The sequence below is a fragment of the Aulonocara sp. 'chitande type north' Nkhata Bay genome, linkage group LG2, assembly GCF_057382095.1.
Source record: "Aulonocara sp. 'chitande type north' Nkhata Bay isolate Kocher_YH1m ecotype deep benthic linkage group LG2, A_spYH_male_GT1.1, whole genome shotgun sequence".
NCBI lineage: Eukaryota > Metazoa > Chordata > Actinopteri > Cichliformes > Cichlidae > Aulonocara > Aulonocara sp. 'chitande type north' Nkhata Bay.
In genome coordinates, this window is record NC_141345.1 from 486,029 (window position 1) to 500,540 (window position 14,512).

At 40.8% G+C, this 14,512-nt stretch overlaps 2 protein-coding genes and 1 long non-coding RNA gene across 7 annotated transcripts in view; 1 reads left to right on the top strand and 2 right to left on the bottom strand.

The window, feature by feature from the left end:
- gsr (glutathione reductase) overlaps positions 1–14,512 on the top strand; it is a 31,615-nt gene that overhangs the window by 9,127 nt on the left and 7,976 nt on the right. For 2 of the 5 annotated variants that reach the window (XM_086300598.1, XM_086300582.1), the window contains exons 1-8: positions 9,343–9,948; positions 10,703–10,729; positions 10,842–10,930; positions 11,728–11,797; positions 11,894–12,041; positions 13,250–13,304; positions 13,390–13,489; positions 13,583–13,837. In XM_086300598.1, coding sequence (XP_086156724.1) covers positions 9,700–9,948; positions 10,703–10,729; positions 10,842–10,930; positions 11,728–11,797; positions 11,894–12,041; positions 13,250–13,304; positions 13,390–13,489; positions 13,583–13,837 — 993 coding nt within the window. In that variant the 5' untranslated portion in view covers positions 9,343–9,699. The other 3 variants (XM_086300615.1, XM_086300590.1, XM_086300607.1) reach the window with 3 other exon arrangements.
- Positions 1,427–6,795, bottom strand: znf518b (zinc finger protein 518B). Its single transcript, XM_086300569.1, has 2 exons — positions 6,649–6,795; positions 1,427–6,269 (listed from the first exon to the last, which is right to left on the bottom strand). The coding sequence occupies exon 2, from the start codon at positions 6,113–6,115 to the stop codon at positions 3,632–3,634; it is 2,484 nt and encodes an 827-aa protein (XP_086156695.1). The 5' UTR covers positions 6,116–6,269; positions 6,649–6,795; the 3' UTR covers positions 1,427–3,631.
- On the bottom strand, positions 7,022–10,136 carry LOC147337150 (uncharacterized). Its single transcript, XR_015130386.1, has 3 exons — positions 10,046–10,136; positions 8,227–9,944; positions 7,022–8,127 (listed from the first exon to the last, which is right to left on the bottom strand). It is a non-coding gene; the product is annotated as an uncharacterized LOC147337150 (long non-coding RNA).

Below are 14,512 nucleotides of genomic sequence, written 5' to 3' on the forward strand. Positions count from 1 at the left end.
TAGGAAGTGAAGGTCAGTCAGTCTGGAAAATTGCTAAACTTGTGTCTCTCTAAGTGCAGTTGCCAAAAACCATCAAGCACTACGACAAAACTGGCTCACGTGAGGTCTGCCCCAAGAAAGGAAGACCAAGAGTCGCCTCTGCTGCTGAGGATAAACTCATTTGAGTCAGCAGCCTCAGAAATTGCAAGTTAACAGCACCTCGAGCCCAGATAAATGCCACAGAGTTCCAGTGGCAGACGCATCTCTACATCAACTGTTCAGAGGAGACTGCACCAATCAGGTCTTTATGGTCAAACAGATGCTAAAAAAAAAACATTTAGGAAAAGCAACAAGTAGAAGAGATTTTTTTGGACAAAGAAACACAGGGAATTTGAGTTCAAATTTGAGATCTTTGGCTCCACCCACCGTGTCTTTGTGCCACCCAGAAAAGGTGACTGGATGGTCTTTACATTTATGGTTCCCACTGTGAAGCATGGAGGAGGAGGTGTGATGGTGTGGGGGGTGCTTTGCTGGTGACACTGTTGGGGATTGATTCAAAATTGAAGGCTCACCAATCCAACATGGCTACCACATGCCATCCCATCCAGTCTGCATTTAGTTGACCATCATTTATTTTTCAACAGGACAATGACCCCCAAACACACCTCCACGCTCTGCAAGGGCTATCTGACCAAGAAGGAGAGTCCTCCACGGTCACCTGACCTAATCCCATGGACCACAGAGTGAAGGCAAAAGGGCCGAAAATTGCTCAGCATCTCTGGGAAAACCATTTCAGGTGACGACCTCATGAAGGTCATCGGGAGAATGCCAAGCAATAATCAAAGCAAAGGGTGGCTTTTTTTGAAGAATCAAAAATATAAAACAGGTTTTCAGTTATTTCACTTTTTGTTTACTACATAATTTCATGTGTTCATTCAGTTTTGATGCCTTCAGTGAGAATCTACAATGTAAATAGTCATGAAAATAAAGAGAAAACATTAAATGAAAATCTGTGTCCAAACTTTAATGTGGTTTGGACACGCAGGTTTAATATAATCTGGTATAACCTTTTATAAAGGTTTATCAGATGGATCCTCTGCTAATTAGGGTAATAAAGAAAGCATTCAGTCATGTGTTTACGCTTGTTTAGCTCTTATTACTGATACCATCAATATACACCCAGGTAGCCAGGAGTGTTCCTAAGCAAATTTGACTATCTGAATGTTGCCCGGACCTTTGTACATTAAGATATTTGCAGAGATTAGTTTGATGTTGAGCATGGTGGCCCAATGTGACAAACAGGACAATACAGGGTGTCAAAAAACTGAAAAAGAATTATCACGTATGCTTTAATAGATTTAAACTACCGTTGATCTACAGTGAACTTTAAGTGATGGGTTTCAGTTGGTGGGAAAAAATATACAAGTCAAACCGTTGTCAATTATACTTTTTTTTAATAAAAGAGGAATTACACAATTGTTATTATAAAAGCATGGATCACAATGATAATGAACACTGAGAATGTAATAAAACTCAAAAACACTTGAACTGGAATATGACTAATTCCCACACAGATGAGGATTAAATTAAAAGGCAAAAGGAAAACCGCCATAAAGACATGTCAAACAACTTTAGGATAATGAATATATAACAGACTGCACAGCAGCTTTAGCTGCAATGTAAGGAAAGTAAGTGTTGGTGCTCCAGAAGGGGCCATTCCCTACTGAGTATGAACACAAGTTACCATGTTTTATATTTATAGGTCTATAAACCATAAAATCTGAGTGACCCAAAACATATATATGTATATATACATATACACACACGTGTAATAAAAACTGGGGCAACCAAAACCTACAAATGTGATCATAGGTCTAGCACCTTGTACACTGTGAACACATAATAAACAACACACATATGCTGTTGTAAAGTAAAACAGATCTGAGAAGTCTCAGGACAGAAGATTGCTTACGTTTGATTATTTTGAAAAATATACAACAGGTTTGAATTGTCTATGAGTCACCATTGTCATGGCAGGAAAATACTTCTATTACAGGAATTGACCAGTTTAGGTTGCTTCTACCTTCTCTAGATTACTCTCATAGGTGAAGCTTTAAACCTTGAGAGAAAAAAAGTCACACAAGAAAACTCAAGTCAATCACACAAAGAAAAGGAAAAAAAAGATCACATTACTAATTACAGAGCCAAATTGAATAAAAACCAAAAAATTATCTTGATTCTTCAGGACGTTCGTTTTGCGCTTTAAAGTAAAATGACACCGTAAAGTATTAGGGTACTTTTTTTAGTGCATCATCATCATCCTTACGTCTGGATTAGTAGATATACTCTAAATTTTAGCCTTAAGCTCTGTAACATTTCACTTCACACAGATGTACAACTGGCAGACTTTTGTATCTCTGCAAGACTCAGTGATTAATATCATATCTGAACTGATAACACAGCTGAGTGTATGCCCAGGTTCCATTATTTACACTTTACAGTAGTTTTTTGTTTTTTAAATTGGTTCACCAATCAAAGTTATCAATGATTAATTAAAAAATACAACATGGTTCTGTAACATGTTCCAAAGAGTAGATTTTGCAAAGAGTAGCTAAACGCAGAACTACAAAACCAGCTGCTGACATGAAAAGTAAAATTTTTCCAGCTAAAATTTGGAGGAGCTTTTAAAACTGGACAAACCTTTTAGACGGCTATTAGTGTTGAAATGTTCATTTTTTTAGACACAGCACACAGTCATCTACACAATCGGCCATGTTAACAAACATGAAGTGATTGGGGCGCCTTCAAAGATGCAAATTATTTTAAAAATACAAATAAATAATGACTCAACTGGAAACGTATTGCCCCAAATTTGACCTAATTAGAACTGTCAATTAGACATTTTCATTCTTTTCAGTCACAAGGAATGACATCTTACAAAATGTCATTATAAATATTTAATCATACTTAACACCAGCATATACAAAACATCTGGGTCCCACCAAAGAGGTTTTGGCTGGAAAATCACAAGGACTGTTTAACCAGTATTTTTTAACTGTTATTAAAGTGGGGTTTAATTCGCACAGGCATGAAATACATTTATGTGTCAAATAGCAGGAAATGCAAACTTTTCTGTTTAAAAAAAGGAAAACACTGCCTTAAATATGAACTTCTCTCCCCAAAGGCCAATTTTAAGGCAGGAAAAAGTCTGAATACCCATCACTGCACCTATTTCAGGTGGCAGCATGGAAGCCCATAAAATTTCACTGATGCAACGTAAAAAAAAAATAAATAAAAACTTTATCCTTTTTTTAAATAAACAGCATGCATTAATGACATATCCACTGGTCTCTCAACCTTCAGAAACAGTACTTAATATCTGTGTTTTTGACTGCAATCTATAACGGCATTCAGTCCATTTTCATTGACTCAAAGCAGTCAAACAGCATTGCACTTGAATAGTTCATATTATACATATAAGACAATGTTCAGTGATACTCAGACGTCCATATTTTTTACTCTTATTCTCCCATAAAGAAAATAATTGGCTTGAGATTTTGTCAGTTTTTGACCTTAAACATCTCTTTACTGTAATACTAACTGCTTCCTCATAGATGTATACTTCTTTCCATTGATGAATTGTCCAATACATTCATGGAAACACTCGGACGGTGCAACCCATCACCTCATATTTTTGACCCATCACTTTGCTCAGTCTCATTTTCAAGATTTGGCACTTTGGAACCACTTCAGAAGCTCCTGTGTTTGCAAAAGGATCAGCTCTCGTTCTCTGTGCAGAGCCGCGAGGCTTCGGATGATTGAGCACTACCACCGGCTGGTTTGGACCCGGTCGTTTCACTGGTTGGTCCACTTTCAGCGGCATTGGGTAAATGACTGTACAGTCAGTTACACTGTCCACAGGTACCTGAGTCTTATATTTGGATATTCTAAGTTTCAGTCCCTTCTTGGTTTGTTTCCACACGCCCACTTGCACCCTCTTCAGGGTGACAGTCAGAAACTTTGAGTCCTGCTCACTTTTGACCATTTGCTCAAGAGGTTCTTCAGTTTCAGATGCCTTTGCGTGTTCTGCAACATTAGATTCTTCGTGTGTTGAAGATTTTGAAGCAGGACTGTGACTGGATTTATTATCATCTGGTGGTAGAGGGATCTTTTTTTCCTCTTTGATATCAACATGGTTGTGGGTCAGTGCAGGAGAGTGATGAACCCCCTTATTGTGGTCTTTTGCTTCTACAGGCTCCGTCTGCTCCGTCAATAACGACTCACGGATGAAGGATTTGTTTTTTGTTTCCACCTGAGGGCTGGGCCCTAATGTCAGGGTCTTGTCCATGTGCTCAGTGTTTGTTATCTTAACTTGATCTTGAGTCGTACTGACAGAACTGCTACTTTTATCCATCACTATGCCTCGCAAAGCCATTACCAATGGCTGAATGGGACCTTGGGCGTCCTCTGGCTGCTGACTCAATGAAAACACAGAGGATATGATGGGGAAGCTCTCAGGTTCTGAAACGTCCCTCTCTTTTGCCAGCTCATTTAGTCTGACTTCCGGCATCCAAGTTGAGCTCTTTGACTTGGCATGATTTGAAAAAACAGGAGTTTTGACTGAAACAAGCTTGTTTATAGTCTTGGGTAATGAAAAAGACTGAGTTGGAACATTATCCTTACTGACGAGACATATTGGTGGTCTCACTTGGACAGTTGGAACAATGGAACTTCTTATGGAGGGAGAAGTTGATTTAATCCTGTCCTGGTTCGAGGGTGCCACTTCTTTGATTGGTTTTGAAGCAGTGCTACTCTTGAAGCAGATGTTCCCGGGTTCCACCTTCATAGCCACCGGCATATCCTGCATGTTTTTCGTGTCACCCGCTCTCCTGGATGGAACACTCTTGGGGTACTCTGGAAGTAAGGTCTTTCTCTCATCCATCACTCTCTGAGAAACCATGCTGCTTGGATGCAGGCTGGTGGTGTTCAACCTGCTGGTGACCCTGTTGGAGATAACTGGAAGAGGAGCTACGTGGCTCACCGGTGCTGTTTGCGTAACTCTGATCCCACTGTTTACCCCTTCTCTTACAGGACTGATGATATTTTTGGGAAACTTATTAGGAATGACTACGTTAGACTCCAAGTTGATTATTTCCGGTGATACCCTTTTCAGTCCACTCTTTTCTTTGCTCACTGGAGTCACTGGGAGATTGTTGGAAATACTGACCGGGACAACAGCGGGGCGCTCTACATTCACCATCTTTGTGTCACATGATTTCCTGTTAATAGTGCTCGTGCCCATACTCCCAGGCCGCACCGTGTTGGTGTGATTGATTAATGTAGATGACAATGGCTTCCCCAGCACTGTGTTTTGAGAAACTGTCATCCTCGTGTCCTTTATCACTGACTCGTTTTCTTGTTGGGAAACGAGCCTGAGCTTTAGTTCTTTTGTCCCATTTACAGTTTTCACCTCAACGAGTTCAACCAAGCAGCCAGCAGGAATTGTTACTTCTTCTGGCAGAGAAACTGTGAGAGCTCTATTGTGCTGAATGAGTCCATTCAAAGGGGAAAGACGTTCTGGGTTGCCATTAGTGACATTCGATACCTTCGTTTCCAGTGTTTTTGCTCTCTGTTCGTCTTTTCCCAGTCTGACAGCAGGTACACTCTGGCTAGGTACCGTCACCCGAACAACCGGCCGAAGCGACGACGGATCGGCAGCGTGCAGGCTTGTTAAGGCACTGGGGACGGGGTCCTGCGGATTTTTCGTCACACCAGGCTTAGCAGGTACCTGAATAATGCTTTTATTATGCAAACGTTCAATGTGCTTAAAAAGGCACAGCCTCCTCATGTAGCCCTGTCCACAGTGAGGACAATTGAATGGATACTTCGAAGTGTGTCGTTTCAGGTGCGCGTTTAACTCCGCCTCACTATAGGAAATATCGTTGCAATAAAAACAGTAAAACCGTGTCCCCATATGCTCAACCATATGCTTCTCCAACGCTGAGGCATCTGTAGACGCAAATCCACATTTCTCACAATACCTCACGTTTGAAGTGGTTAACACGCGATCCAGTGACAAATTTGGATGTCCACCATTCACAGAGGATGGCATGCTTTGATAGCTGACAGGCTTCATAATGAGAAGTGAGGTGTTCTGGCCATCTGGCAGTAATTCTCACAATTTCAGAGGCTGACGTGACACCCTGAAGTAAACATCCATCTTCACCTGATGTCCAGGGTTCATGTCCGGGGAAAGCAGACACTGATGCACCTGTCAACGATGTCTCTCCCTGTGAAAGGAACATAAGAAAAACAAAAACATTAACAAACAAATGATTGACCTAAGCTCACTGTGTACTATGCTTACACTAGGACGAGGCCTGTGAAGCCCCTCCTCTCACGCACAGCTCATGCAGCATTTTCAGCTCCTGCAAATATTTATTTGGCTGTGCGCGCGTGTAGGCAAATCAAAACAATACAGCAAAATAAAATGCAATTAATCAAACTCATTGCACTGGTCTGTATTTGCATTTTTCTCCGTGCGCGCTGAGCTTTCTTCCTTTGAACGTGACGAAAAGGCCCTACCTAACTACAACGGGGGGTTGCGGAGACGACGGCCAACATTACAACTGTTTATATTTGCAACAGAGTCAAATGCCTCATACGCACCTGATTGCCGTGTTACGAAACAGCGATTTGGTCGGTGATATCTTTTTCAATAAAATGAATTTTAAAAAATCCACTCTTTGAACGTGATACTAACGCTTGTCAACGCCACCAACCGAGCCGCTTTGGGTTAGCTTGTCGTTAGCCATCTGTAGCTACCAAAAACAATGGCGGAAGAAAGCTGTTCTGGTTTTCAAAATAAGAGCACGCTAAGTTAAAAATATAGCTGATTCAACATGTTTAGAAATCTTGGTGATGACAAATTCTGTGTCCTTCGTTTTCAGTCAGATCATCAGCAAATAATATTTAACACAACAAGGAAACTATTAATATTTTATTTATTGAACGTTTTTTAATGTAAACAATGTCTGTGAAGGTTCTCAGTAATGTAAACAATATAACACAGTGGCTGCCACAGTATAAGACCTGTATTAACAGGCAGATAACACTGATGATTTAAGTGCAATAAAGAAGAACAAAAACACCAGAGAGCTGAAAATAATATATGGCAGGAAAAACATCAGAACATCTTTTAGGTTCAATAAAAGACAAAATACAACAAATTTCAACCAATAAAAATAAATTAAGTTAAGAAAATATTGATCAATTTTGTGACAAATATGGTAAATTAGAAATAGAAAACCTGGCACCTATGTTAATGCATGGGATTGTTTAAAGATTCAAACCCTTTTGGATTGATTTTAAAAAATATGTTTTTGTGAACTCACAGTAAGACTGACATCATCTTACATGACAATGTCGAGGGATTTAATAACATGTAGCATCTAGTGGTGAAGATAGTTCATCCTGCTAGGCATGAATTTTTGTGCACTGTCTGATGTGGCTCACAATCTTACCACTGACTGAATGTACGAGGGCATTTTGGGTTATTGTGCAAATATATTAATTTGCTGGAAGCCTGCAAATAAAAATATGTGTTAAAACACAGCAAAGTTTGGTTTTCTGTCCAATTGCATGTTATTAATGTGCATGGAAATTATGTGCTAAACAGGTGAATAAACTGATTAAATGGCCAGTGATAAACAGGGACAGTCCTCGCTTGGTTTCCTTCCAAAAATGTCAGAAGTAAGGCTGATAAGCGCAAATACAAATTATATTACAGTAAATGCAAAGTCATGGATGATTATTGGCTGTTAGAGCAACTCTCAAGGTTGTCAGCTGCCATAAAACTAAAATAAAGAGGAAGTAACGAGAGCATGTAATTGATCTGTCCAGCAGCATGTCAAAAGCAATTGCCAGGCAGAAACTGTGTTCGTGCTGCTTGTGCATGTATCCATTTTCAGCAGCTCAATATGAAGTGGACAAACTGACATAGTTTTAAATATATGGGGGGTTTTTTAATCGTTGGATGGAAATCCTTTGCCTGCATTTGGTGATTGCAGAATCTCTTTCCCTTGGGAAATGCTCGGGTTGCTTTTTCAGCACGCTTTGGGTCACGATGTCCAACCGGTTTTGCAGCATCTGCAATATACACAAGTGAACTGGTTACACTGGGTCACTAGTACAGGCCAATACCATAATATTGTCTCCACCATATTTGACATGTGGTACGCTTCATACCTTTCTCATTCCATCATTTTGGTACAGTTTAATCTTGATTTCATCTGTCCAAAGAATCTTTTCAGAGCTGTGCAGGCTCTTCTGGCATTCGTGAAGTTGCCTTTTGATTGCAGACTTTGACAATCATACACATACCCCCTTGCTGGTATTCTTGGTTCTTTAGATGCTTTGAAGTTGTTTTTCTTAACCGTAGAAAAAAATATTGCAAATAATGAATATAATTAGAATAATGTATTTGTCTTGTGTGGTGTTGTGGGGTGTCTGAGTGGATTATTTGGCCACTACTAACATTTGTGCTATTTTTCTGAGAGATTTATTTGGGTTTTTGAGCCTGTAGATGGCCTTCTTGTTAAGCTATAAAAGAGTCAGTTGAAATGTATTAATTTGTCATGCACTGCCATGGTCTGCACTTCATTGGCATCTTGTGTAATTTAAAATCCATTAAAAATAAAGAAAAGAAAATGATATCACAGTCCAAAACATTATGGCCTCGACTGCTGTCTAATTCTTCGTTTCCTTTAGGCGTTATCTCACAAAGTAATATAATGCATGCTGCTACTCGAGTGTACTCTTGTTTTGAAAGGCCCTGTGAGAAGTGTAACTTCATCATTTGTTTTTCTTGACAGGCTGAGCGCAACGGACCTGTGATTCTGAAAGAAATACCACGCAAATCTGCCACATCTTCCCCTGTTATTTACGCCAAATCTCCCACAAAAACAACGCAAGGCTTTGGAGGATCTACGCTACTCTTCAAATTTGGCGTCTTCCACCATCACAGTTTTACGGTTTTTACCTGTCGGTTGGTTTTTCCATTATCTCGCACAAGGACTGATTATTTTAGACACGACCAGGCAGCAGTTTGCTAAATCGGGGCAATGTAGAGGGGAGGGGGCTCACCCAGTGACCCAGGAAATGCTTTGACGCTTTTGTGTGTGCTGTAATAAAGTCAAACAACACGCGTTTATCAGCTTGCAGTGGCTGTCAGAGAGAGGCAAAAGGCACCCCGTGGATAGCTCTGATTAAAATGCCATAAAAGCAGTTAGAAACATGCTGTTCACAAGAGTCTGCAGACTGTTTCCTAGTATGTCAGTATCACTGGCATTACCGAGGTGAGTACTCCAGTAAGTTTGTGGCAAACAACGGCTTTACTGATGTGTGTTTAGCGTTTCTGAATATTGTCACGATGCTCACTTTATATCCTTAAATCTGGAGTCGCCAGTGCCTGATCTCCTCAAATATCCTTAAATATTTCCATCAAACCCTCGATGCATGAAAATGCTCTGATTTATTCATGTTTTTGAAGCCACCATACTGTCGCTCATGGGAGGATCATCATGACTATTGTCAGAACAGTTTCTGGGATTTGCACACCATTGTTGCAGTTCACAATGACACAGCAGTGGCTTTCACTGACCCTCCCACTCCCCGGTCTGCCCGACACATAGGCCCTGCCTTCCTGCGCCCTTCCTGGTTATGGCACTATTAAAACAGCTGGCCCGGACTCGAGCTCCGTGCTGGTTTCTTCTCAGGAAACAGTTTTTCTTGTCACTTTGCAGACGCGGAGTTATCAGTAGCGGGATGGCCTCAGACCCGTCGGAGATAACCCGGTTCGACTTTCTGGTGGTCGGCGGCGGGTCTGGAGGTCTGGCCGGGGCTCGGCGGGCGGCGGAGCTCGGAGCAGCTACCGCCGTGATCGAGAGTCACAAACTCGGAGGTACCTGCGTGAGTAAAAATAATAATAAAAAATCAATCAGACATGCCTCCCTGCTGCTGTCACCTCTTCAGCATGTACACTCACACACACAGACACGTTAGTTACCAGATTCACTGCGAAACCTCCCGACCCCTTTTTTGTGTGTCTGACAAACATTGTGGGTTTGAGGTACAAAGCAGCCGATGAGGTTATAAACTGTAACTCATTCCTGTTGCCTTGAGCTGAATCTGTTGTAACGGAGGCATTTTGAAATGATCTGCACAAGGCCTCAATATGAAGAAGAAAGAAGTGGTTTTAAATGCGTTAGGCCTGTCTGTGCTGACTATTAGTTAAATCAGGCCTCTATAGTTTTGTTTTTTTTCAGTTAAAACATCAGGGGAAGAAATGGCTACCAAAACCTTTCAGTCCAATGGTTTTGGCATAAACCACACAAAGCCACAGTGAAAAACAGTGTGGTTACATTTGCATATATTTTCCTTATTGATAAGTGAATGCTGGTGTTGTATTACTTTACAGCCATATGAATGCGCCTGACCTAATCTTTTACATCTTTTCCTTTTGTAAAATGTTGGTTTTATGAAACACACTGACACAGCATTGCATTTTTTGATACTGCAGTTCTTTTGCTTTGCACTACATAAATATTCTTCCTGTCACTGCAGCTTTAGTCTAAAATGTATCTCTTCCATAATCTATCTGTATCACTGCTACTTGACCAGCTTTCACTCAATTCATTTGTTCTGCTTTCTTTCCTTTTTTCAGGTCAATGTTGGTTGTGTCCCTAAGAAGGTACCTTTTTCTTTACACTTATTATAATAATATTATTATAATAAAAGGTTTTGCATGTACACTTCTCAAAGTTCAAGTTCTCAAAGCCAGCTCTTTTTGTTCTTCTTCTCAGGTGATGTGGAATGCAGCAGTTCATGCCGAATATCTGCACGATCATGGTGATTATGGCTTTGAAACTGGAGACGTTCGTTTCAGTTGGGAGTAAGTTACAGTTTCTGCTAGTGTCTACTTGATTTTTATCTTTTTTTTTTTCTTTTTTCCTTTTTTGCAACTGCAATGAACTCTTTTAAAAGCTGTCTTGGTTTTTCCTGGTACAAAGAAGCATTCATTTCTCCCACAACCTCTCAGTCAGTTACTTTGTGTTGCTTAACTTTAGCCCACTTCTCTATCTCTGTGCACAATGAAGTTGGGCAAAAATGACTGTTGAAGATAAGCCTTCCTGAAGGGAGTGGTTGACTACATTTACAACATGAGGAAACCTTTTCAAAATATAACATTAGTGTGAGAGGAATGTGCTGGGATTGGGGTGTGCCTGCATGGATTACAGTAGAGTACTAAGTGCTCCACAAACATCTTCAGTGTGCAAAGAATCCCAGGGGTTAAAGTGGGATTTAGCAGGTGGGAGTTGTAGTGATGCAGTGTGGGGGAAAGAGTTACTTAGAAATAAGTCACAATTTGTATTGTGAGCTCCAATTTTCTTTTTGTACAGGCTGTGATCAGCTGACTTGTTGCTACTCTGAGATTCACTGCTGTTTATTTATTTAGCCAACTAAATACAACTGGATATAACCAGGTGTTAAATTTGTTTTTCTTCATCAAACTTGTATTTTTCTACCATCACAGAGACTATAGGAGAGGTCTAACAGTTTATGCTTTTTATGATTCATTTTCTAGAAATGGCAACACAAGGGTGATACAAGACAAGTATTCCTTGTGATGATGGTTTATTAACACAACATATTTTAGCTGGTTGAATAATTTATATTATGTTTTTGCAGAACCCTAAAAGCCAAGAGGGATGCGTACGTCAGTCACCTAAATCGCATTTATCGCAACAATCTTGACAAAGTAAGTGTCAGATGAATTCTGCTCTTTTGGTTTCTGTTCTTTTCAAATGTAATTGCTGTGCAAAAGAAAAAAAAACTCATATGTGCTCTATTTCAGGCTAAAATCCCAACCATTCAAGGTTATGCCAGGTTTATAAATGATGCTGAGCCGACTGTGGAAGTCAATGGAAGAAAATATACAGCACCTCACATCCTCATCGCCACTGGAGGGCAACCTTCTGTTCTGAGTGATGCAGAAGTTCCAGGTAAAACATGCTAAGATAAGATAGAACTTTATTAATCCCTCGGGTGGGTTCCTCTGGGAAATTCGATTTCCAAAAAAGCACAGCACCGACCGAAGTTACAGAGTTATACACACACACATATATATAAATACAGAGACAAATATAAATAAAATATACGAAGGGGATAAATAGAATAAATAGGAATAAAAATAAAAATACAAGTGAATTGCACATTTCAAGTATTGAGTCTATTGCACCGTTGACTATTTACAAAAGTATTGCACAAAAGGTATTGCACAGTGAGGTGAAGAGGCACTACAGCTTAGTTGTTCCCTCCTTTGTCCTCCTGTTTCCCCTCCCTCTCCCCTCCAGAGAGGAGTTAAACAGTCTGATGGCGTGTGGGACAAAGGAGTTTTTAAGTCTGTTAGTTCTTGTCTTGGGGAGAAGCAACCTGTCACTGAACAGACTCTTCTGGTTGTTAATGGCCGTGTGCAGAGGATGCCTGGCATTGTCCATAATGTCCATCAGTTTCTTTAATGTCCTTTTCTCTGCCACTGTCACCAGAGTGTCCAGCTTCATGCCGACCACAGAGCTAGCCTTCCTGATCAGTCTCTCCAGCCTGGATGAGTCCCTCTTTGCTGTGCTGCTCCCCCAGCACACCACAGCATAGAAAAGTACTCCAGCAACCACTGACTGGTAAAACATCCTCAGGAGCTTCCTGCAGATGTTAAAAGACCTCAGCCTCCTGAGGAAGTACAGTCGGCTTTGGGCTTTTTTATACAGGTACTCTGTGTTGCATGACCAGTCCAGTTTATTGTCCACCCACAGCCCGAGGTACTTGTACTTGTTGACCACCTCCACCTCCTCCCCCTCTATCTGAACCGGCAGTGGACCTGCTCTAGACCTCCCGAAGTCCACAACCAGTTCCTTAGTCTTTGAGGTGTTGAGTTGCAGGTGGTTTGTGTGACTCCATGCGACAAAGTTCCTCACCAGACTTCTGTACTCCTCTTCCTGATCATCCCAGATACACCCCATGATGGCTGTGTCGTCTGCAAACTTCTGAATATGGCATAATTCAGAGTTGTAGCAGAAGTCAGAGGTGTACAGGGTGAAGAGAAGAGGGGACAGCACAGTTCCCTGTGGTGCTCCTGTGCTATACGTTGTTTTACCAGTGAGCATCAGTCAGATGTGTAGAAGATGACAGCTGTTGTGTTTGTTGACAATTTCAGGGGCAAGCCTGGGCATTACCAGTGATGGCTTCTTTGAACTTGAAACACTGCCAAAGTAAGCTTGTCATACATACTGATGTTAATGGGAGACCGTCAGAACCATGTAGGTCTGTGATTATAGTATTTGTTTTTTCCTACAGACGCAGTTTGGTTGTGGGTGCTGGTTATATTGCAGTGGAGATGGCGGGCATTCTTTCCACCTTAGGGTCCAAAACATCCCTCATTATTCGACAGACGGGAGTAAGAAAAATGACAACACAGAATCACAATATGACTGTTCTTAGAAGCGTGGAGCCATGTGGTCATATGTGTACTCTCGTATTCTGTCTGTAGGTTTTGAGGAACTTTGACGCCTTTATAAGTGCAAACTGCACCAAAGAACTGCAAAACTCTGGTATAGATTTGTGGAAGAACTCTCAGGTGAAGTCTGTGAGTAAAACAGACAAGGGGCTGGAGGTGACGGTGGTTACCAAAGACCCAGAGAAGAAGAATGACGAGGAGAAGATCAGTACCATCCAGGGAGTGGACTGCCTTCTCTGGGCCATCGGCAGGCAGCCCAATACAGGTGGACTGAACATCGGCGAGATGGTAACAGTTTACCTGTGATTTTTATCTGTAGATTGGATAGTGTAATGTGCAAATACTTATTATTATTATTGTTGTTATTTTATTTATTGGGAGATATTATGTGCTACTTACATGTAGCACTGAGCAGTAAGACACTACCGCTGCATAATTGTCCTTATAGATCATAACAGGACGGCAGATGTCTTTCGATAACTGTGTCTTAGGCACACATACCAACATGAAACTGCTTTCCACAAATAATAATAAAATATTTTATAATTTAAGGCTTGTATGCAAAAAACTGGTATCCCAAAAAAAGCTGACTTAAGCCTTAATAACAGATAATCTGGGAACACGGCTGGACAGCTTCCACATGCTACTACTTTGTTGAAGGTGATGCATGAAATTCTGGCATAAATACTTGATAAATGAAGGCGGGGCAGCAAAGTCTCAGTTACGCCAACGTCTTTGATCCGTCTACCGAGCTTAGATTTGAGGGATGTGTAATAACATCGTTTGAATCATTTGTTATATGAAGGAAGAATGAATGACTTGTCAAAGCAGCAGTTTAACCAGCTCTTTTCAAAAACCTAAAAACATGTTGAATGTTCTCACGCTTTAAGACTTTGAGGCCCGTCTCTCTTTTGTCTGTTCTGCTTTACATTTAATCCTCCAGTTTAGCTGAGTCATCGTTAT